The sequence below is a fragment of the Orycteropus afer genome, unplaced genomic scaffold (assembly GCF_000298275.1).
Source record: "Orycteropus afer afer isolate SDZICR_OR568_19922 unplaced genomic scaffold, OryAfe1.0 scaffold00037, whole genome shotgun sequence".
NCBI classification, from domain to species: Eukaryota; Metazoa; Chordata; class Mammalia; order Tubulidentata; family Orycteropodidae; genus Orycteropus; species Orycteropus afer.
In genome coordinates this window covers 53,363-78,638 of record NW_006921624.1, presented here as the reverse complement: position 1 = coordinate 78,638, position 25,276 = coordinate 53,363, and the positions used below count along the sequence as shown (strand labels likewise).

At 40.7% G+C, this 25,276-nt stretch overlaps 1 protein-coding gene across 1 annotated transcript in view; it reads right to left on the bottom strand.

The window, feature by feature from the left end:
• The window catches only part of PSMB7 (proteasome 20S subunit beta 7), a 67,186-nt gene extending 42,223 nt beyond the window's left edge, over window positions 1–24,963 (bottom strand). Inside the window, exons 1-5 of the mRNA XM_007936619.2 lie at window positions 24,902–24,963; window positions 24,385–24,478; window positions 23,058–23,155; window positions 19,407–19,547; window positions 14,624–14,739 (exon numbers count right to left, since the gene is read on the bottom strand). Coding sequence (XP_007934810.1) covers window positions 14,624–14,739; window positions 19,407–19,547; window positions 23,058–23,155; window positions 24,385–24,478; window positions 24,902–24,963 — 511 coding nt within the window. The remainder of the gene's footprint in view (window positions 1–14,623; window positions 14,740–19,406; window positions 19,548–23,057; window positions 23,156–24,384; window positions 24,479–24,901) is intronic.
• Between the last annotated feature and the right edge of the window lie 313 nt (window positions 24,964–25,276).

The window sequence follows — 25,276 nt, the reverse complement described above, 5'->3', positions numbered from 1 at the left end:
AGAAAAGGACATGCAATTTACAAAGAAGAGAAAAGGCAGCAAGTGACCTAGGACACTGGAAGCACTGCTCAAGTCACTAGCAGTCAAAGAAACATAAATTATAACAAAATCACCATTTTCTGTAAGATTAGCAAGGAATAAAAAGAATAACAATGCCCAGTGCTAACTAACCAAGGTGTGGTGAAATGGGCACTCAACACTGGTAGAAGCAGATCAAAAGAACTTTTCTTGCGGTCAACTTAGAAGCATCAATCAGAAATCATAGAGCAGTATATACCCACTGATCTAGCAATTCTACTGTTAGGGAGTCACTCTAAAGAAACAAATGGACAAGCACCCAAATCATGCACGCAAAAAAGATCACTGTTTAGCAAAAAATCTGGAGATGAATGTAAAGGTCCAACAGTAAGGAGACAGAGAAAGTAAATAGCGTATTGTATGTACAGTCATTAGAACCAACAAGGTTGGTAGGTAGGTAGAGAGAGAGAGACAGACAGACTGACAGATAGATTTAGCAATAAAGATAACCCTGATACATATTTAGTGGGGGAAAACATATTCCCCAAAGCAGTATGAATAGATGTTTATGAAATACATATTATGCAAATCTGGAAGAATATAAATAAAAATATTATGCATATTTCTGGGTGGTGCTATTTTCTTTTTATTTATACTTTCTCATTTTTCTTCAAGAGCATACATTACTTGTAATTTTTTTGCAAAGATAAGTATAAACTTGGAGACATAAGAATGCATCATTGTGAAGGGATTTAAAAAAAAAAAAAGGCAAACAGACCAAGCAGGACCTCGCCAGCTGCTGTGATAGTCTTCTGTGTAACAGCAGCAGCATGCAGCTTATCCCGTAAATGTGCATACAGGGGCCTAAAGGCCAATCCACGCATGAGTCAACAATCCCAAGGAACGACAGCAATCAATCACCACAAACAAACAAATACCTCATGTCTCGCTTTACCACTGAATTTAGGAGGTCTTCCATAGGACCAGCTTTAGAGGCAAGATCATCTTAATAATGAAGTCCTCTGAGCATATGAGCTCCGAGCCAGACCTCACTTTCCAGAAGTCTACTCTGTGGCAAAGTACTAAACAGGCTACAGCAGCCATCACTACAATATGTGCACAGGGCATTTAAAAAGTTCAAAGCACAGTCACATCTGTTTTGCTTGATCTTACAGAAACAGACAAAGCACCAGAAAGAGGAATGAAGTCCCGGTGCATGCTACAACATGGATGAACCTAAAAGACATGATCTGAGTGAAATGTCAGTCACAGAAAGACAAATACTGTATGATATCACTTATGTGAAATAAGCAAATATACAGAAACCATAAGTAATTAGTAGTTACCAGGGTCAGGAAGGAGGGGGAAATAGGGAGTTTCCTGCATAGTATGCATTGAATGTGTATTAACAGTGGTGGGATAATTGGGAAAGAGATCATGAGAATGGTCCCACAACTTGAAGAATGTAATCAATGTCACTGAATTAACTGTACCTGTAGTATGATGGATTGTTGTGTTTTGGTGTGTGTTTATCATTATCTAATGGCGGGAAGGAGACAGAGCAAGTAGGACTAAGTCCCATTTTACAAGAGGGGAGCCTGAAACTCAGAGATCAGCCAGTGATCAGCAAATCTGGGATTTTCAAATCTTTCTGACTTAAAAGTGTGCTATGTTCTTTCCACTTCAAACACCTGAAATCAAGATTAGCAAGTCAGCCTGCAAGCAGCAGCTATCTTTTCTTAGCTCTCCACCCCAAAAAAACATCCTTTCAAACTTGCTTTTTCCTTCAGATTTCAGCAGAATGGCTACCACACATCTGGATATAGTTAATTTGTGTTCTTTTGCTTGAAAATTCAAATGGAACTAGAAGTTCAGTTAAATGTTTTAAGAGATTAAACATACGCCATTCAAACGTTTAGCAACGCCACTCAAACATCAGTTCTAAAGGCATTTATTTAAAAATAGCTAGAACTAAAAATGAACTCATACCAAAAAAAAAGTCAGTGACATTAAGTCTCCATTTTCTAAAACCTCTCAAAATGTTTTTGATCTTAGCCCATCAACATTATTAGTTCAATTTGAACCTAACTCTTTCTGACAGAACAATTGAACTCACAACAAAATCTGAAACGTATCAAGTTTACAATCTTGCTGTAAATATTGCTCTTACATGGTCTGTACATTTAAAACGCTTGCATTAATATGGCTTAGGAACAGTGGTGTTCTAACATGTTATTTTTATATATGTCAGCGTTCACTAAAGGACTAACATCAAACTTAGCGATTCTTTAAGCAATCTTATTAGACATGCACAGGAAACAACAGAAGAATGAAATAATTTTCTAAAATCTGCTTCTCAAAGTCAAACCCTAGGAAGGATCTGAAAACCAGCCAGTGGACAATCTGCTTCTCCACCAAGGTCTGTGCTCACACACACTCAGACTATCGAGGGTCTCCTGTGTCCCAGAAGGAACTCTGTGGTGCCGTGGGTAAGGCACTGGGCTGCTAACAAAAAGGTCAGCCGTTTGAACCCACCAGCTGCTGCACAGGAGAAGGATGAGGCAGTCGGCTTCCGTAAAGATTTACAGTCTTGGAAACCCTATGCGGGCAGTTCTACTCCATCCTACGGGGTTGCTGTGAGTTGGAATCGACTTGATGGCAATGGATTTGGTTTTGGGTTTTTTACTGTCATTATTCTAAGATAAGGTCCCTGTCCTCCAGGAGCTATTTTATATACTCATTCTCAACAAGTTCAAGAATTGGCAGCTTGACTGGAAACAGAGTTCTTCAAAATTTCTTCTCTCAACCTCATGAGGTTCTGAGAGACAGCAGGAGGTGGATCTCTACTTCTTTTCCCAAATCAATTTAACCAGATCTTTTCAGGAGAAAAGCTATTTCTTCTGCTAAAGAGCGGTCTGTTGTAAGCACCCAAGGACCTGTTTGCCACCTGGCCTGCCAAGGAGTAAGAGTAACAAGCAGAACTTTCTCATCCATCAGTGTCAGCTCTCCCTGACAGAGTGCTTACTCACGCTGGCTCATTGTTAGTCAAATGGCCACTAGTTCTGGGTGAAATTTGGTGCTTTCCACAGATCCTTAGGCTGAGGTCATTTTTCACTCCACCTGTCTACAGGTCTACTCTCCGGGTACTGGTGCTTGCTCTGGAGGGTAGCACTGCCGACGTGTGAAGAGCTGATTTATGAATATAAACTAAAACAGTGTTGCTGCCAGGGGACCATGGGCAGCCACTAGAGAGCAGTGCAACACCTCTCACTGCTCAGTAAAACCAAGACAGACTTGAAATGCTTTAATTTTATGCATGCATTTCATTATAAGTCTTGGCCAAAAGATTTCCGAGGCAAGGCAAGGCAAGCAATCAGACAATCTTGCATCGCTTGCTGAAATCCAGATTTGTCCTTTGTCAGCATAAACAGTTTAATTTGATGTTTTCACTCCTGAGTAAGCACTGAGTATTACATTTAAACCCCTCGTGAGGGAAGAAGGCTTCCTTTTCATCAGCAAATGCACCTCAATGTCAGAGTCTACCTTTTATTCTCAATGAATAATAACAATAATAATAAACATTCCATTTAATATGCTGAGAAACGTTTTTAAAGCATCCAAGGACATTTTCGCTCAAAATCTAAATTCTCAAGATTTGTAGCTCTTTTTCTAAATGTTACATAATGCCGACAAACAGGAGTTAAATTTTACTGTAAATAAATAATTTAAAACACCACCTGAAGGGAACAGGGATTTTTTTCTTATAATTGCAACTGCAACGTCTCATTGACCTGACAGGTTTATAAACACTTCCTCTTAAGAAAAGACTACCAACCAGGGGCATCTAGACCTAAAAAGTGAAAGGTTTTATACTATTAGCGTATTTTAATGAAATGCCACAAGGTATTAAGAGAGAAAATTGTTCTCCTTAAAACGGAGGAGTCACCTAACCTTGTGTTTAAGGGAAAAAATGGGAGGACGCAAATTACCTTAAAATATGCCTCTCTTAATCAGTCTCCCACAACATTAGGCTCTGGCAGGCAACGACTCTCAGCAGTCTGTGATTCAGTGCACACCTCTCCCGCCTGCCTCAGGAGCTCAAGGTAGCCCTAGCTGACAGGTCCCTCAAAGGCAACCTGTACTCTGGTCCTCATTTTCAAAATAACTTCCCATATTGCAGATTATTTCACTTTGCAGGTTTCCAAGTTTCCATGTCCCTCAGAACCCTCAAGGGCAGAAGGATCAGATTTGAAGAATTTCTAGTGCACACTCAGCTTTAATCACAGGTGAAGGTTTTGTCTTTGTCCATACAGCCCATGTGCGAACAGAAATCCTGCTTACTAAAAAACATGTGTGAGTACTTTAATATAAATATGTTTTCTCACTTACTTCATCTGCGGGCTAGATGGTATAATCTCCATTTTTTTAGATGAAAAGCCCTAAGTTCAGAGAAGTGAAGGAACCTACCTAAAGTCACACAGCTAGTAATCACAGAGTATGAATCTGAACCCAGATCTGGTTAACAGCAAATCTCCAGTTCTATGAACTACACAATGAAAAGTCTTCTGAAGCATAAAATGACTTTTCATTTAGTATCATCAACAAAAACAGTGAAGAACATCAAGCCCTCTTAGATTATGACAGTGGAAAGGCACTTTTTTTTTTTTTTAAATAAGTCTAATTCTGTTCCACTTCTGAAATAAGAGCAGGTAAAGAACAGATGAATTAGTTAACCTCACTCTCTCTGAAGTAGGTTTAAAGTAAAAGACTTAAAACTGTTAACATGTAACTGTCCTGAAAAGTACTCCTGGCAAGGGCTTTTACTGGGTGCAGACTAAGGGCTGAACTCAAAAGTCAGAACAGACTCCATGGTCAAACAGCAGTGCAAAAACAAAACAATGAAAAAGACATAGGACCTATACATGAATTCAATACCTCACCGTTTTACCCACAAGAGACTTTTTTTTTTTTTAAATGAAGAATCAAAAACAAAGCCCATCTCCTAATTAGAACAGTTTAGGACTTGTCACGGACTCTATTGCATTTCCTGTAACAACACGAACAGTTTCAGAAGTAAATATTTTCTCACTTTGTAACGTAACGGCACCATCTATTGGCTTAGTACCAACTTGTAGCAACCAGAATCGAGATGCATAATTCAACTTTCATGGGTTTGTGCTTCCCAATTGTTTTATTTCTGGCATTCCATAGCAGCATACATTTTAAGATGCACTGGATGTTTTAAATCTTCTAAAATACACTTCTAGTTATATTAATCAAAGCCAAAGCAATCTCAGTACCCAGAACCACGTACAAAGCATGTGTTAGCACTAAAATGAAAACACCATGCATTGTATATATTATCTCACTTAATCCTCACGCATTTTCCATGAGACAGTTCCTCTAATTGCCTTTTTTATGAAGAAACCAATGCTCATAGTTAAGCAGCTAATAAGTGTTAGACCTAAGATTTGAATCCAATTTGACTCCAAAGACCAGTTCCTTTCACTATGCCACTGTCTCAAAAATAACACTAAGAGCAACACATGGAGCTCAAGAACACACGGTGATTTAAAGAGTATGTTCACATACCACATGACATTCCAGTGTCCCAAAGACCCCACGAACTCCCCAAGTCAACCAGCCACTAGCCTTCCTTTTGGAAATAAAGGATTTGAGGTTCAGAGATGTCAGGTGACTAGGACATGGTCGGTAAGACTGAAGCCAGGGCTTCCATCTCTTTTTCCAGGACTAAACATTATACTCAGGTGGTTACAGAAAAGCCTGCTCTGACAATTGCTTTGGCAAAGCTCCCACCAAAGCAGGGATTCCTAGACCAGCCAGTTCCTCTGTTTCAGAGCCTCTGGCCCACCTACAGCACAGAAGCAGGCTCAACCCAGTGCTGATGGAGACAGGTGCTCAGGGAGCCTCCTATACCCAGTCAAACACAAAGCCCACACTAGTTCAGCAAAAAGAATTTTCAACAAGACTAGAGATTAAGAAGTCCACACGCCCTCTGAGAAGGCTTTTACGCAGGCCTATAAACTAAGTACAGCTGCTGCTAAATTCATACCTGATTTAAGAGTTGAAAATGAATATGAAAGAAACATTTGCCATCTTGCAAAGTACTAATTTGATTCAGCTCAAGATAATTTTTAAATCAAGTCATTTGGAGATAATAAAATGTCTACAAAAAGGCTTCATTTTAGTGTAAAAATTACAGAGAAAATGGCAGGTCTGAATTCCCTATAGATGTTCCTCTGTTTCAACCCAATTCTAATACTCTTTTGCTCACAAGGTAAGACATTGGTGTGTTTACCACTCTGTCCTGAATCTTTTTAATTGCTAGGGGGCCCTGTAAACTGGGATTGAGTAGATGCATTCCAGTAATTAGGAAATTGTATAACCAGTTTACCTGGAGACAGAATTTTACCTGGATGGCCCTGGCAGTGACCCCAAGTCTTCCCAATGGTGCATACCAATGTTTATTCCTTAACTTAGTATTCCTAAATTGTCCAAGGGCCTCATTTCCAGGAATACCATACTTGAAATTTTATTCATGTTAATTCTCCATGTGAATAAGTGGGCAAAAATAAAAATGTTCTGTACCTTGCCAATGCTGCTACAAGAAGCACTGCCAAACTAATAGCAAAGGATGGTCCCCAAGCTGCTTCTGACACTTCAGTACGCCTAATAAAGAAAAGCTGGCAAGTTAAAAGAATAAGCTAATTAATCTGAGAGCTAAAAAAACCCACTTTTTGTCGATAAAAAATATGACTAAAACTCTTTTCCCCTTCTTAATAAAGAAAAGTCAAGGAATTTTTGCCTGGCTTTCAACAATCACACTCAATCACCTACAATCTCATACAAAAGAAATAATTAAATGAAACCTCAGGGGCCTTTTCTTCTTTTGTGAGAACAGACCAAATCACATTTGGTCTGGACAGCAGGTCACATACCACTTGCAGCACTAACACAGCCAAAGGAGGAAAGCCACAGAGACTGGAGTTACCATGCCAGCTCCCGCACTTCACAGCTGTGTGACCTTGGCAAGTAACCTCTCTTTCAGTTTCCTCATCTGTAAGACAGGGATGATAGTTCCTGCCTCACTGAGTGTTGCAGAGATTAAATTAGTATAACACCCCACAAGAGTTGCTGGTGTTACAGTTGGAATGGATGAATGCTGCTATTGTTAACATCCTATCTACAAAGGTTTAAGGGCCATAGCACAAAGAGTGCAATACATTCTTCTCCCAAGTAAACCCTTGGGAAGGGAAGCCCTCAGAGAGGAGTCTCCTGGACCCTGGCTCAATGTGGCATCAAGCTGTGGCAGCAAGTTAAAGATGAGCAAGACAAGACAGGTGTCTTCTATTCAATGTAAATTAAGAGCAGTCTTCAGGCACCTGGCTGGTTGCCAATACAGGCCCATGGGTAGACAAAATTTAGACAACCTTGTCTTATGGGTAATTTGTACCTTCCAGCTATTATTGTCAAATCACTGGGGGAGGGGGGTTAATTACAAAGTTTTTATTTCTGATAATAAAAAAAGCACAATTTAACTAAAACATGTGAATTCAGATGAAATATTCATTTTCTCACTTAAGCTACACTTACGGAAAGCCTCAATCCCACAGGGAATGCTACTGCTCCACAGGAGCACCTCATCTTGGGGGGCACAATTCTACCATGACACACACTGGGTCATCATGAATCAGAATCGAATGAGAGCAAGTGGCCTGGTTTTTAGTTTTGTATTTTACTTGTCATTTAAGGTTTAGTTTGTAGTGCACCCAAAATAATATGAATTAAAACAAAAGCCTCCAGGGTTATATAAAACTTTGGAAGTGGATAGTGTTGATGGTAGAAGATGGTGAATGCAATCAATGTCACTGAATTACAAACTTAAAAATCTGTTAAAATGGCAACCAAGCAAAAGCCACCAAATGTTGGCAATGCCGAAGTTCTCGCAATATCAAATCCCCAAACTCCTTCAAAAAAAAAAAAAAGGAAAGATAGAAAGAAAAACAACAAAAACCCAAAATCAGACTGCATTCAGTCATTAGAAGACCAGCAGTCCTGAACACCCACTACCCACGGGAAAGACACATGCGAGCGACTCCAAAGTGAACAGAGGCTGAAAGAGACTAAAAGAGGGAAAAGCCCAGGGCAATACAGAAATGGTGTTTCATATTCTCTAGTAAAGGGCTCCTCTTTGCAATGCGCTTGGACTGCAAAGAAACAAAAAAACCATGTCGGCTTGGGGTAGCAGGGCTGAGGCCAATGGTTTTTTTGTTTTGTTTTTAATCTCCTTTGATACTGTAGAGCTGTTTCAGAAAATACGTTTTTATTCTAACAAGGATAAAAATATACATATTGAGAAGTCAAGAATCTGCCAAAAAATAAATGCCCATCAGGAATTTGTATAAATATTCTTGGAATCGAGAAACAAGGGTTACTAGATTAATGATAGAACATCTGTAAAATGATAAAATGCCAGCAGCTGTGTTGTATGGGGGCCTGCTGGAGCTGGGAGACAACAGCTCCGTCTCCAACTCTGCCACTTATGTATGGGCTGAGTAAAAGGTAAACTATTACAGCTCTCTAAGCTTCAGGTTTCTCAACAAGAAAACAGCATGCCTTGCATAGAACTTTAACCGAAAATAGAATGACAGCACTCACACTCCAGAAATATGCTTTAAATGTAAAATACACTAAACTGAAAAAAATAAATAAAAGAGGACCTGAAATCACACAAATGACACAATCTAAACCACCATGTTTCCAGGGTTACTGTAAACTGCTTATTCACAGACAATAAAGAGGAGCTAAGGTTTCCAACACTAAGTTTTAGGGATTCTTTGGTATAAGTAAGGTAAAGAATCAGAAAATTAACTCACCATCAGTAAAGTTTCACTGAGCCACCCAGAACTGTCAGATTCTGAGAGGAAGTAGATATCTCAAAATTTCACAGGGATGAGAAAGACAAGGGCTGGAATCCTGGAATCCCTGTTTCACACCAAATCCTAAAAGAGGGACTTGCTATTCCAGCCTGGGGTAGACACTAGGGCATAGCTTCTGGGCTAGAAGATGAATAGGGGCCCACCAGGCAGAAAAGGAATTTCTAAAGAAGGCAGCACTGCGGCATGGGTGTGAAAGCGCATTCAGGGAAGGGCCAAGGGCCTGCTGCCAAAAAGGCCCAGGGTACAAGCAGAGGAAGAACAGGAAATAAGACTGGAAAAGAGATCTAGAACCCAATTAGGGGAGGTGGCACCAGGTAGAGGAGTTACTATAACACTGCAGCCAACAGTCAGCAAGGAAAACTGACAACAGAGACCTGGGATCTGGCCTAAGGGTTGGCTGGTTTCTTTGAGTGCTCCCCCACAGCACTGGACCTGTCTCTCCTCTCAGTATTTCTGGCCAGGATGCAATTTGCCACCCCAGATTCTCTCGGGCCAATCTCCCTCCCACAGCCATTAGATTGCTCTTTCTAATAAGCAAATCTATTCCTACCATCCCCTAGCCTGAAAACATTAGACAGGAACCTCCAGGAAAAAAATCAAAACCACGTGGTCTGGTTATCTGGATCCTCTCCGGCCCTTCTCCAGCCTGCCTCAGTCCACCCTTCAGAACACGCCAATCCTCGTCACCCCTCCATGTCTTTGCCTCTGCTGTGCCCTCTACATGGAATACTCTGCCCCACCAGCCTCCCCGCACACAACGCTGCACTTGCCTCATCCAGCCAGCCAATGCCAGCCTTTCTGTCCCTTGATCACACTGATCCTTTGTACACTACAGGGCCTGGAGTAAACTTTCCCTTAGGGGTGGGGTATGGGCAGCGTGTAGGGGGCAAATTCCTGGAGAATTCCTACTTACCATTCAGGTCTCAGCTTAAGTATTACATCTTTCCCTTTTTCCCTATTACACTGACAAAAACATCCAAAGGGAGGCCGTGAGAGAAAGGCATCCTCATAATCTGCTGGTAGGAGTGCAAACAAGCACAGTCTTTTTGGAGTGCAATTTGGCAACAGCTTCAGAAGGTGAAATGCACCGTCTGGCCATCTGTCACTCTTCTGGGCTGCCTGGCATCTGCAGTTGCTTCCTACATCTGGGGAACTCGCCACCTTATGAGTGGCAGGTTGAGCTTCACCAGTCAGCAGCACCCACTCTCCCCGACAGGGGACTCTCAGGGCAGTGAAAGGCATAAGAGGAAGCAGCCAGGGCAGTGGAGTGAGCAGGGTGCCAGCAATGCAGACTGGAGCACCATGTACTCAGCTGCAATGGCTACTCTGCAGCATGATCTTTGACAATGTTCCTGGCTTGTGACCCTAAGTCTACTTCTCATCCTCTCAATTATTTTGTGAGACAGCTGCTATCATTTGTAAAACTTCTACTTTCCTTAGACCATGCAGTGATTCCATTTTTGCAACAGAAAATTATGATCGACGCATGCATATACCTAATACAGATATGCCACTACTAGGAATTTTTCTCAGGTACATACTTGCACAAGTCCACCAAGACACACTGGTTACAAAATTCTGAAAACCAGATACCCAGCCAATAGGAATGGGTCAGTAACTCGTGTTACAGCCACATAACGCAATGTGCAGCTATTAAGAAATGATACAGATCTACATATGCTGATACAAAGACATCTGCAAAGTAAGTTAAATCGTAATGGAAGAATATTATGTATAAAATGATCTCTGTGTATTTTTGGAAGGGAAAGATGACAGACGGATGGATGGGTAGATATGAAGGGATGTGTATTCATAAAACATTTTCTGGAAGAAAACACAATAAACACTTAACAGTGGTTACTCTGGGGGAGGGATATGGACTAGAGACACGTTTTTCCTGTAATACTTGTTCCACTTGAATGTTTTATGAGGCCCATAAATTACTGTCATTAGAAAATGTTTTTAAGTCACTTGTGCAGTGAAGACTTCTGAAATACCCATTATCCACATATCCCTTCCTCTCTTATTACTGTTCTTTTCTTCTAGGGTGCTTATCACAATGTGTTCTTTTATATTAATATGTATATATATTTATTTAAGGAACTCAGGTGGTGTAGTGGTTAAAGCATTTGGCTGCTAATAATACACTGGTAGTTCAAACCCACCAGCTGCTCCGCAGAAGAAAGATGAAGCAGTCTGCTTCCATAAAGATTTACAGCCTTCAAAACCCAATGGGGGTCGCCATGAGTCAGAATCGACTCAATGGCAGTGAGTCTGGTTTTTGAGTTTTTATATACTTGTTTAATGCCTGTTCCATACCCTATGCCATGACACTGTAAACTTTCAGGGCAGATGCTTTTGTTGATTACTGTAGTGCAGCACTTAATACACAGTAGATGCTAAAAAAAAAATAGCTGATAAATGAAAGTATTATTCTTCTTTTAGGACTCCCTTCAGCTCCCACTGCCCTTGTTAGTTTATCCGTCTTCCCCATCAGACTGCACGTAGCTTGAGGGCAAGGACCGTCATATTTATCTCTACCTGCTATTTATCTCTACATGCTATAGCTAAAGCATCCAATAAATATTTCATAAATATAACCTCAAAATAATAATTTACTCGTGTATTAAAATTAGGAAGACTCATTAACAACCTGTAATATGCAGCTCACACAACCTTTACTAAAAGTGAAGAGGACGTGAAGCACTTACTGAGGAAAACAGATCAAAGATACAGCCTTCAGTGCAGACTACACCTCAACATTAAGAAAACAAAAATCCTCACAATTAGACCAATAAGCAACATCATGACAAACAGAGAAAAGAATGAAGTTGTCAAGGATTTCATTTTACTTGGCGCCACAATCAATGCCTATGGAAGTAACAGCCAAGAAATCAAATGACATACTGCATTGGGCCAATCTGCTGCAAAAGACCTCTTCTGGGTGTTAAAAGCAAAGATGTCACTTTGAGGACTAAGATGTGCCTAACCCAAACCACGTATTTTCAATAACCTCATAGGCATATGGAAGCTGGACAATGAATAAGGAAGACCAAAAAGAAGTAATGCATCTGAATTATGGTGTTGGAGAATAGTGAATATACCATGGACTGCTAGAAGAATGAAGAAGTACAGCCAGAATGCTCCTTAGAAACAAGGATGGTGAGACTATCTCATGTACTTTGAACATGTTACCATGCGGGATCAAGCCCCAGAGAGGGATATCATGCTTGGTAAAGTAGAGGTTCATCGAAAAAGGAAGGCCCTCCGCATCATCGAGATGGACGGACACAGTGGGCTGAACAATGGGCTCAAACATAACAACAATTGTGGGGATGGCACAGGACCAGGCAGTGTTTTGTTCTGTTGTACACAAGGCTGCTATGAGTCAGAACCGACTTGATGGTACCTCAGAACAGCAGTATTAAAATTCAGATACTGTTTTACTAAAGGCTGACCTTGTAGTGATAGCAAAACCAGATTGTGTGGAATAAAGTTTCTACACAGGTTATGTCCTATAAGCTCACAGGACTGTGGAACCATCACCTTGGACTTAAATTAGGACTGACAAGATGCAAGATCACCATTGGTCAGGACAAAGTACAAAGTGGTTGCAGAGTGAAATGTGCAGACACAAATCTGTTTGTCTATTCACTTTCAATAACTTCTAAATCCAGCATTAAGCTCAGAAGACAAATTATTATAGTTCTAAAGCAAGAGAAAACAATCCAATTTTCCTGTTTAAAAAATGAAAGAAATAAAACTGTATGAGATGTAGTAAAGTATCAGTTGACAAATCTGCACAAAGGGTTTATGATCACACATTTTACAATACCGTAACTTTTCTGTAAGTTTGGGTTTTCAAGTAAAACTAAATAAAATTACTTAACGGAAAAGGTTATTCCACTTTTACCACCATTTTAAAGGAATTATATGCAGAGAAATAACAACAATACTTTGATGAAGAGATGAATATACTTGAGAAAGGCAATTCAGAACAATTCTAAAATTACTGTATTTTCATTTTAAAATAACTGCCAAGATTTATCTTTATGGTATTGGGGGAGGGGGGGTAAATCATTCTCAACAAACCAGGAACATACATTGTATAAATTTTATAAAAGGCTAGATAACACAGTGGAATAACAGTCTCAAACCGGCAATTTCCAAACTATCCAAAGGAGCAGTACTCCTAGCTCTGCAGAGCCAAGATACCAAGGCAAGAAATGTAAGCTACAAACAACAGCTGGAAAAACAAGACCTGTTCAAACTTCTGGACCTTACACAATGGGACCCAGTAATTTAACATAAAGGCTAGAATTTGAAAATCTCAATTCTTCTAAACATGATTTTATCATTTTGGGGGGTGGGTGGGTTATTAAAAGAAATCCTCTTATCTTGCAGTTAGAGTGAAAACACAAATGTAAAAAGCTGGTCTACAAAGAGGAGCTCCCATTTATAGGCCAAGCATGAGACCAGATGCTTCATACACACTATTTCTAAGTATCACAACACTGGAAAGGTAAACATTACTGACACCATTTCACAGATGAGGCAGCCAGTGATCACAGAGGAGTTAAAAGATACCCATGGTTCCTCAGAGAGCCAGTGGAAAAGAGAGACCTCAGTCACTTCAGCTTAAAAAGAAAAAACCAAGCCTATTCGTATATATCTGCCATAGGCTTCCACTCTAACCTTCCCTCTGGCTGGCAGACCCCCTACTTAAATCTCACCTTTTTCACAGACCTACCCTAACTGTCCTATTTAATGCTGTAATCTGTATCCCACCCCACCCTCCGCCCACCACTCCCAAGTCCCCTTACCCTGCATTAATTTTTTTACTTTTTGTTTTCAGATCACTGTACAATCACATGCAGATGTAAGAAATAATACAGAGTTTCCATCTATCCTTCACCCAATTCCCTCAACAGTAAAATACCATATAACTACAAAATCTTTTACGGTATCATTCCATTACTTTTTTTCGCCCAGTATTTACCACTTTCTAACATATTATAAACATTATGCTGTTGTTAGTTGCCATTTCACGGCAACCCCACGTGCAACTAAATGAAACGCTGCCACCCCTGTGGTCAACTGGGGACTGGACTGTGTGATCCTTAGGGTTTTCACTGGCTGAGTTTCAGAAACAGACTGCCTGACCTCTCTTCCCAGATACTTATTATAGCTTAAAACCAAACTTACTGCCATCAAGTCGTTTCTGACTCATAGCGACCCCTGTAGGGTTTCTAAGGCTGTAAATTTTTACAGAAGCAGACTGCTGCATCTTTCTTCCACAGAGCGGCTAGTGGGTTTGAACAACCAACCTTCTGGTTAGCAGCCAAATGCCTTAACAACTATACCAACAGAGCTCCCGATATACTTAAAATTGTTTATTGTCTCCCTACCCCCTAAAATATGAACTCCTTGTGGGTAGGAATCTTTACCTCTATTTTGTTCACTAGTATATTCCAAGCTCCTAGAGCAGGGCCTAATACATAGTAGGCATTCAATAAGTACTGTATTTGTTGAATGACTCAGCACTGTATTGCACTGCCTCCTCTAACAGGAACTAGTCCACCTCTTTAAGAGACTATCCTGGTACATAAGAAGATTGGGAAACATTAGAGAAACATTACACTCACCCATGGTGACATAAGGCAATTTATCAGTTGATCCATGAGGATAGATGCTGTAGAGGTGAGGTCCAGTAACATCTACTCCACCTAAAACTAGGGCTGCACCAATGTAACCTTGATACCTGGTGATCAGAGTATGCATAAGAGAGAAAAAAAAAAATGAGTCTACATTGTGTCACTGTAACTTAACCAAAAACTGCATGAAAATCAGACAAAAAGCTTCCTATACTGAAACTGTTTCATTCAGAGGTTACTGTTTCGATGAGAACAATTAGCAATAAAAATAGCATTAGTTGGACATCTACCATCAGCCGATATAAACTGTAAACTGTGTGAGGTACTCCACATACCTTATTTCACCTAATCTTTCACAATCACCTTTAAAAGAGGGTACTATAATCCTCATGTTACAGATGAGAAAACCAAGGCCCAAAAACATCTAAGTACTTACACAATGTCTCAGAGCCAGGGTTCAGAGCCAAGTTTGGCTCACTCCAAAGATCATCAGCACCCTTTTGTGATCAACAGAGAAGCTACCTTCAAGATTAACAATGAGGAGTCGCTATACTCAAACTGTTCAAGTTAGCAACATCACCAGAGCTTTGTAGGAAAATGGCTCATGTCAAAACACCTTTTCCTTTGAATAAATCCTCAAAATTAAAACTACAGACAGGAGGTCACATGGAGTAAAAAAAAAGAAGTATTTCATCACTGAAGGATATGAATGAGGCCATTACTCCATGATAGCCTATAAATGCACAGCTACCACCCACACAACTCTTCAGGGATATAGATAGAATACATCTGACACGGGAACATTCCCATTTACTTGTGCCTGTTATTTGTTCCTTGGAGCCTATTACCTTGTTGGCTTTCCATTTCTACAGATTCTTTTCCCTGTATTTGGTTCAATATTTTACCATTAGAATTGCTTTGCTAGACAGACATGCTGGATTTAAAATTCACCGCTGTGAGCCTTTAGCTCTTCAAAAAGAAAAATGAATAGGGTAAGTTACAAAATAGCACTTATAGTAGGATTCCATCTTTCTAAATGCATAAATATGAGTCTATATGTAGAGAAGGTCAGAAAGACTAGATCTCAAAAGCTGTAAAATGCCTGTGTTTAAGCAGAACATCAGGCAGTATTTACCTTCTTTTCACATTTTTTTAAGTAGCTGAGTTTTTAATAATGATCATAAATTACTTAAAAAAAAGGGGGGGAGTATTTTCAGTTTGAAATGTTCCAACATGGAAAACTATTCAAGATGTAGTGTTAGGTGAAAATTTTAGGCTGTAGGACAGCATACAACTATGATCCCAGTTTTATAAAACAAAATGTATACTAGTAAACATGAAAAAAAAATGTGTGTACACTAATACACTGTCCACTGAGGCAGTAGTAATATACTAATACTAATGAAGCAGCATTGCTAAAGTTCTGTATGAGGCACCGTTCTCAACCCTGAATACTTGCTGGCATTGCCAGGGACTTTGAAAATGCAAATTCCTGGACCACAGTAGCGTGTGCATTAGTATGTATTACTAATACAGAATAGGCACGCTCATCTGCCAGCAGTTAGTGCACATACAATGCATTAGTACACATACATTATTAATACACAACATGGATAGCTTTTATATTTTTTCTTTTTACTTCTCTGTATCTTCTAACTTTTTACCACGAACATATACAAATATTTGACAAAAGAAAAAAAACTTAAAAGGTAAAAAAGAATAAGTATATCACCAAAACAAAATAGATAGATTCTCTTTGAACATCAAAATTCTATTTTTTTCCTTTGGGCTTTTCAGTATTTTCCAAATTTGCTACAATGAATGGGTATTACTACAATTAATATAATAAAATAAATAAGAGGGCCTCTACGGATTCCAATGAGAATTTTCCAAATAAGGAATACCGCACAAAGAAAGCATATTTCTGTTACACTCAACAAGGAGATTCCGTGCTGAAAAGAATCAAGTATCACCTTACATCTTCAACATCTTGCCATCCTACATGTAAAAGGCATAAAGGTATTGCTCAAGTAAGGGGAAAATGCCCACTTCTGTTTTATCAAACTCTCTTTCTCACTGACTCACATATGAGGAAATGGCTATTCAGGGGGAAACAAATGTTCATTAATAGCAAGAAGAGTACATTCTGAACTCTTTTTCAGCACTGCTGATAGCATCTGGCTGCTAACCAGAAGGTCAGTGATTTAAACCCACCAGCTGTTCCGTGGAATGAAGATGTACCAATCTACTTCCGTAAAGATTTACAGCCTCAGAAACCCAACGTGGGTCACTGTGAGTTGGAATTGAGTCGGTGGCAGTGAGTCTGGTGTTAAGACTGTCCATCATAAGGAGTCCTGGTAGCACAATGGTTAAGCAGTTGGCTAACTTAAAGACTGGCAGTTCAAATCCACCAGTGGGTCCACAGGAGACCTGGGGATCTGCTTCCGTAGAGATTAACTCTACTTTGTCAACGGGGTCACTATGAGCTGGAATTGACAGGACCATGCACATTCTAACACAAAAGCCCTTTTCATCAGGCCCTGTCCTTGGCATTTTCATAAATCTTCCTTCTGTATTCATTTACTCCTCAAAGTCAGAAAGAAAGAAACTATCCTCATTTTATTGCAGGAAAAAACTGACCCTAAGAAAGGTAAGGTGAATTGCCCAAGGTTACTGAGCTCTAGGTGGTATAAGATGGGACTTGAATCAAAGTTCAAGTTAAACCCTATGCTGGTTTTTTTTTTAAAAAAAAAAAAAAAAACACCACTCTCATTTTATGTAACTCATCCAAAATGTCAGAAGACATAAAGGACGATAAATCTGTTCATTTAATTTTTTAAATTTCCTTTCAAAACTAACTCAATCTAACCTTTACAAGTATATTAAACTAAAAATGATAAAACGTTGAAAAAAAACAATTTAGAATTTCTAAAACATTCTAAAGAGATTCACAGAAACGTGCTACATTATTTAGTTAAATGCTTTAAATAGCACTGTGAGGAATCTTGAAATACTCTATTTCGAACAATTTTACAAGTTTAAAAATGATTTTAAATGCAATGCACCACATGTGCCACCAGAGGGAGCTTTGGATTTAAGTCAAAATACACAAGTATCTTCAGCATATCTTAATAGATATGCTTTTAACAAGTTCTACTCACATTGTACTAGAATTTATTTGACAACCAGTAATTCAGAATGATAATTATGCACACTAATAAACAGAAATCACTGATATAAGAGCTCAGTATAGGGCTGGTATGGGTTGGAAATGACTCGATGGCAGTTGGTTAGGTTTGGTTATAGCCAGAGCAGGAATTACGTAGACAGGACTAGGCTTCCTGTTCACGTGACTCTTCATCTTGATCGCCTCATCTGTAAAATGGGAACTATATGACTGGGAGCTATGCTAGACATGTACCTGAGAAGCTGCAAATTCAAAGAAAGGCAAAGGCCAGGCAGGAAGGAAAGTGAAGTGAGCCAGGCAGGGTCTGCAGCCCACAGACACCCTCTAAAAGCAACAGACACACTCTCCTCCAAAAGACCACTACGATGCATTATCCCACCTTCTTTCTGAATTTCACAAAAGCAGCTGGAAATGCATTGTGGGAAACTGTAGTCAATGTCATGAGACAAAGTATATGCGAGCTGCTGTATGGAAAGTGAACTTGCTCTGTAAACTTTCACCCAAATCACAATTTTAAAAAAAAAGAAGCTGGAAATGCAGACTTTCTCATTAAAATCTCCCAACTGATAGTTATTGGCCACTATTTTTTTTTTTTTTTTTTTAAGTAACATGTGACCCAAGTAAAATTTCTCTCCAGGCTACAAAGTGGCCTGTGAGCTGCCAGTTTCTCACCTTTGCTTTCTATTCATGCTGCCTTTAATTCTTACAACATTCATTCTACAGATAAGGGAAAGAGGCAAGAATTTGTTAAAAATAATACAAGTCCCAAAAGAGAAAGCCAGGATTCAAATTCAGGACTCAACGTCCAGGCTATTTCCATTGTAATACACTGCATCTTAGGAGGAACAAATAAGAAAATGGACTTAAATTTGAAAGCCTAGAACTATATAAAGATAAAGTGATGCTGTGATTATTAAAGGAGAAAGAGAAACAAAACTACTAGTATGGACTGTCTGTGGAAGCCAGCCAAGAGTGAAGATCAAGTCAGACAATTATTTTACCTTTTTAAACTCAATTCGTTAATTTATAAACAGAGGATGATAACAGCCCCTCTCTCAGAGTTAAGAGAATGAAGTAAGATCATATGTAAAGCAGGGCCTGTCACAGAGTGAGACAGAAAAATGTTGGCTAGTATTATTATGCCCACTCACTGCCAGTAACAAATATCAAACTTCTTTTCATTGTTACTTTGCCCCTAGAAAAGAAGGGGAAAAAAAGTATTTGTGTTCATATGTATGTGGGCATGTGACGGGGAAGGCACACACAGGGTTTCACAAGATGACCTCACAGGTTCCTTCCAGCTTTTCTAACTATGAGCAAAAAAGTTCCTTACACCCATATCACTATGTCTCATGAAATGACTTAATGGGTCACATGCAATTTATCCGTGACAAAAATCTGACTGCATAAATTCAAATGCACTATTAAAAGCCTTATGAAATTAGATTTTTTTTCAATAAAAATTAATTCCTGAAACAAATGCCTATTTCTGAACACTTCTGCTCTACCTTCTAGGCTTCCCTTTGCTGAAAATCTACTAAGACGTGAGAAAAAGATAATATAGAAACCCCCATGCTGGACCCTTACCTGAAAAGCATCTGCTTCAGCATCCGATTGGCTGTCACAACTCTGGGAAGGCGGCCAGTGGAGAGGGAGTGGAGTTCCAAGTTGGAAGAAATGAGCTGGGTAGTCATGTCTGTGTCTGCAGCTGTGCCGGCACCACAACAACTAAAACACATGATTAGAAATTTAGCTGAAAGTCAATCACCATACCAAAACACCAAACCCAACTCCATCAAGTCAATTCTGACTCACAGCGACCCTATAGGACAAAGGAGAACTGCCCCATAAGGTTTGCAAGGCTGTAATCATACGGAAGCAGACTCCTTCATCTTTCTTCCATGGAGAGGCTGATGGGTTTGAACCACTGACTTTTGTTTGGTTAGCAGCCAAATTTTTTTTTTTGGCTGTTTCTTTTTTTATTTAAGTTGTGATTTGAGTGAAAATTTACAGAGCAAATTCACTTTCCATACAGCCGTTCACACACACGTTGTCTCATGACATTGACCATAATTTACCCCAATGCAACAGCTCCCCTCCCACTTTCTTACGATAGTTACCTCTTCCCTGTGTCCATCCCTCCATGCACTCCTGCCCCCTGCACTATCTCCCTGTGCATAAACAGCCCTTCTTTCTCCCATGATTGTTCTCTCCAAGGACTGTATCTACCTCATGTACATGTTCAACTCATATGCCTGTCTTTTGTTTGGCTGGAAGCCACAGGTATGGGTTCAATTCCAGACAGCCAAATATTTTAACTACTGCACCACTAAAGCTCCTTCAGTTACCATAAGACACAATCAGAAGTGAAGCTTCTTAGATAACTTCCACAGAGTTCATGTGTAGAGATGTTTTGAGTCCTACACAGGGACTACACAGGGTCACTATGAGTTGAAACTGACTCAGTGGCAATGGGTTAACTGTTATGTCTAACCAATCTTGTAACAAAACATTAAAACTGAAAATACTCATCCAGTTATGTGCAAGCGCATTCTCTGTGACTCAACGGAATACTTCAAATCATTTGCTTCCATGCTCCTAACAGAAAATGCATTTTATTAACCCTACAAATATATCCAACTTTTATAAAAGAACAGCTTTCTTCAAAATCTTGGAATTCAAGAAGGCCTCAGGTGTAATGGTTAAGCACTCAGCTGCAAACTAAAAGGTGGTGGGTAGAACCAGCAACTCCACGGGAGATCTGGACATCTGTTCCCATAAAGATTACAGACTGAAAACCCTATGGAGCAGGTCCACTCTGTCACATGGGGTCACTATGAGTTAAAATTGACTTGACAGCACCTAACAACAACACATATCCTTACTATGGAGGAATACATAATTGTGAAAAAGTATGAGGACACTTCATATGCATTTATGCAAAGATATCAAATATATCGACAAATGAAAAATCTTGCAACTCAACATTTATCAAGTATCTGCCATGTACCAGTGATTTTATTAAGTGCCAGAAATAAAAAATATATATATAACATATCCTGGTACATGAATTCATAGATGAGTGGAAGACACATGGAGACAAAAAATTCTAATACCCCATATAATATAGTACCATTGGGACAAAACTACTATGAGAGCAATGAATTCTGATCTTCGAGAGGTTTCCCATAAGCTGGATTTGGATGAATAAAAATGCTCTACAAGCAGAGAAGATGGAAAGAGCACTTATTCTTCTTTTTTTTTTCTTTCATTGTGATTTAGGTGAAAGTTTACAGAGCAAATTAATCTTCCATACAGTAGCTCACATACACTTTGTCTCATGACTCTGACTGGACTGCAATCTCCCACAATGCAACAGCTCTCCTCCCACTTCCTCCCCATAGCCATTTCTCCCTGTGTCCTTCCCTCCCATGCACTCCCCTGCCCCCCGAGCTGTCTCTGTGCATATACAGCCCTTCTATTCTCCCATGACTGATCTCTCCAAGGAGTGTATCTACTCACTGCCGTTGAGTCGAAACCAACTCACAGCGACCCCTCCACGGGTTTCCGAAGCAGCATCACTGAGGAAGTAGATTGCCCAACCTTCCTTCCGAGGAGTGGCTGATGGGTTTGAACCGCCAGCCTTCTGGTTAGCAGTCACGTGCCTTAGGCACTACACCACCAGAACTCCTAAGGCGTGTATCACCTAATGTAAATGTTCAGCTCATCTGCCTGTCTTTTGTTTCCCCGAAAGCCACAGGAGTGGGTTCAATAGAAAGAGCACTTCTAAGCAGTAGGGCTGGCACAAGCAAAGGTAGCAAATGCTTGAAGAATGTACTATACACGAAGGATATCCTTCAGTCCAGTGAAACTATAGCCTGGAGTGATGACAGGTGAAAAGTAGTACCAAGATGAGCTGCTGGTAGACCATATTAGACGTGAAATATGCTGCCGAGTTTTGATTTTATTCTGAAAACAAGGTGGAAACATGAAGTCTCTTCAAGTTTTTGAACACATAAGGGACATAATGAGATCTGTATTTTACAAACATTAACATGGCAGGGGAATAAAAATAAAAAGAAGAGACCAAGACAGAGAGGCAACCTAATGACAACTGTAATAGATCAATTGGGGGGTGGGAGGTGGAATGTGAATCAAGACTGTACCTGCGGTGTAGTAAATTACTTAGTGTGGCTTTTCTACCCATAAGTCTTTGTAAACTCCAAGGTGGGATTTTCTATGAGCAACTGAGGAGCTCCTGATTGCTGAAGTTGTTCACCTGGAGGATTTCTTTTGGGAGTGGCATAAAACAATGTTCTGGGAGGTGCCCACTCTCTCTCAAGTGCTTAGAGTTCTGATGCTATGATTGGCTAGTTTGACCACCCTGTCGGGCTCAAAAGGAGGCCTCCTAGAGGCAGAACTAGGTTGAGGAAGACGTGCTGCTGAAAGAGACACCTGCCCCTGAAAGAGACACGTGCTGCTGGGAAAGAGACACAAGAGACACGCATTGCTGAGCGAGACACCAAGGGACCAACACTGCTGGGAAAGAGACTGCGAGAGACTGTTGGCTGAGGGACAGTGGGCTGGGAGAGAGACTGAGCATTTTTCCTGAACTCGAATTGTAGCCTGTGGTGCTTCCCTAATAAACCCCATAATCTGTGAGCTCTGTGTGGCCAATGCAGTGCATAAGCGAACCCAAGAGAGAAGTGATGGGTGCTTTGGGAGGAACGGTTGGAGAAAAGGCTGGAGGGAGGCAGCATGTCCGGCCTGGCAGGAACAGGCCTTGAGTTATTGATGATGACTCTGTCTTCCTCTTGTGGGATTAGAGGAGGTCAGAACATGTGGCCTCCTTGTTCTTTTTGCAGTACCAGTAGAAAGGTTATAAGTGAATGACTCAAGAGGCACATGGAAGGCAAAAGTGGCTATCAATCGCATTAGAGAGTAAAGCAAAGAGAGGACTTGAAGATGCCTAGCTTTGGTGACAGGGTAGGTGGAAATTCCAACAAGAGAGACAGAAAATACAGGTTGAGCATTAAGTTTTAATAAGGAAGGTAATACATTCAATTTTGGCCTTGTAGGTTTCTATATTCATCAAGATTACAGTCAAGAAAACACTTTGGGGCAGTTCTACTCTGTCAACTCTGTCACACAGAGTTGCTATGAGTTGGAATCAATCTGACAGCACCCAACAACAAAATATTTGAAAATACACAGCTATTTAAACTAATCAATACTTACTAAATGTTAGGAGATATGAAGTGTATTTTTGAACAGTTCTTGTCAGCAACAACCATTCCTTCAGTTGCCCTTGTATCTGCTCCAAGAACTATGCCATCCTATTCACAAAAAAAAAGTTTTGAAACAATTTTAGAAAAACGACTGCTCACTAGTTTAACTTAAACAACGTTAGCTATCCACAGACTCCTCAACCCCCTATCCCCAGCCAAAGGTCCCGAAAATACTGAACTATAAGTTCAAAAAAAGGCTCATGAATAAACCTTATTAGTTGAATCCTGAGTAGGTGGCAGGAATTGCCAACCCCATTTTCAGATTTCAAAAATAAGCCTCAGAGATTCAGTGAATGCCTTATAAAAAACAAAGCTTCATCACTTTAAGGACAATTATGCACCTGATCCAAGCCATGGTATTTTCAATTGACCCATGTGCACGCAAAAGCTGGACAATGAATAAGGAAGAACAAAGAATTGTTGTCTTTGAATCATGGTATTGGCAAAGAATACTGAATATACCATGGACTGCCAAAAGAATAAACAAATCTGTCTCGGAAGAAGTACAACCAGAATCCTCCTTAGAAGTGAGGATTTTACTTATCTCCTGTACTTAGGCATGTTATCAAGGAGGGACGTCCCTAAAGAAGGACATCATTCTTGTTAAAGTAGAAGGTGAACAAAAAAGAGGAAGCTCCTTCAACAAGACAGACTGACACAGTGGCTGCAACAATGGGCTCAAACACAGCAACAGGTTTAAGGAGGGCACGGACCAGGCAGTGTTGCCTTCTGTTGTACACAGGGTCACGGTAAGTCACAATCAACTCCACAGCACCGAACAGTAACAACAAGCTAGGGCAAGTCTGGATGAAAATCCAGAAATCTTTCCGTCCAAAGAGCTGTCTCTGTCAGTTTCTTTTTTAAAATATGTCATTCTTTACATAATTACAGCAGTAATCATTATCTCTTTTGACCCTTACAACAATTTAAGGCAGGAATCATCACCTCCATTTGCTGGTTGAGGTGAAGATGACTGTGAGGAGTGACCTGTCCAAGGCTGGAAGCAGCACAGAAGTGAAATGATAAATGTCAAACCCGAAATATTCCCTTGTATCATCCTGCTTCCTACAGCAGTAGCTTAAAAAAGCAAATTACCCTCCAGTCAATAGCTCTGCAAACAGAGAAAATGAGAACTGTAAACAAACGCACTCGCTCCTCAAGGGCCTTTTCCTGGGGTACCCTGTAACATCAGCACTTCCAGATCGAGCAAGGAGAGGGCAAGGAGACTGAGCGGTCTGGTTCCTGTGTCCAATCCAGTTACTTCTGCTCAAGCTTACCTTATAGACCACTCCCGCGATGGTCGTGCCAGTTTTCCGGGCTGCGGGAAGCTTGTAGCCTTTCTTTGCAAACTCGGCTTCCAAGACGGCATTCCTGAGTGCAAATGAGAGAGCAAAATGCTGAAGGGCAGAACCACATTGCGCTGCACTGGCCCGGGAGCGCGCCATAGGGAACTCAGAAAAAGGAAAACTACTGTGCTGTCACGCTCATCTGTTCACTGAGCCCTCCCAGTATCAGGGGTACTGTCTCCGCTTTTTAGACAAAAGCTCCTCAGAAAAGGGCTGCGATTCGCCTAAGGAGATGATGTCCAAGGGAGCTGAGTAGGTGGGAGGGCTGACCCGGCTTCAGGAGAAACCCGCGCTCAGGCCCTCATTGCCCTGAGTCACACAAGCCGAGGGGCCGCAGGCCTCGTAGTCTAACCCACAGTCAGACCTTCCGGATTAAACCTCGGCCGAGTCCCGATCTAAGCACCGCAGTCTCAATCCTGCCCCGTACCCAGCCCCTCACAAGGCACACCTGCGGCAATTATCAAACGAGAAACCTCCAACCGGTCGCTCACACACCGACACAGCTGCCATCTTCCCGAACAAGCACTTCCGGGCCGAGGGCGGGGACAAAGAAAAAGGGCCGGTCATTTCCGGCGCCGCCGGCGACCTGGGCTAAAAGGGCGGGGCAAACTCCGCGGGAGGGCGATCCCTAGACTAGTCGGGAGATGTTTGGCGTCTACCGCCCCCAGTGGCGGGAAGGAGACCGGCCCGGAGAGGAGGAAGGACTTGGCCAAGGTGAATGACCAGACCAGAGACCAGGTTCTCCAACCGCCCAGACCAGACCTATATTTTTACTGTTAATTCATCTATGCCGGGCAGCGAAAGGGAAGGGCATGGGCTTTGG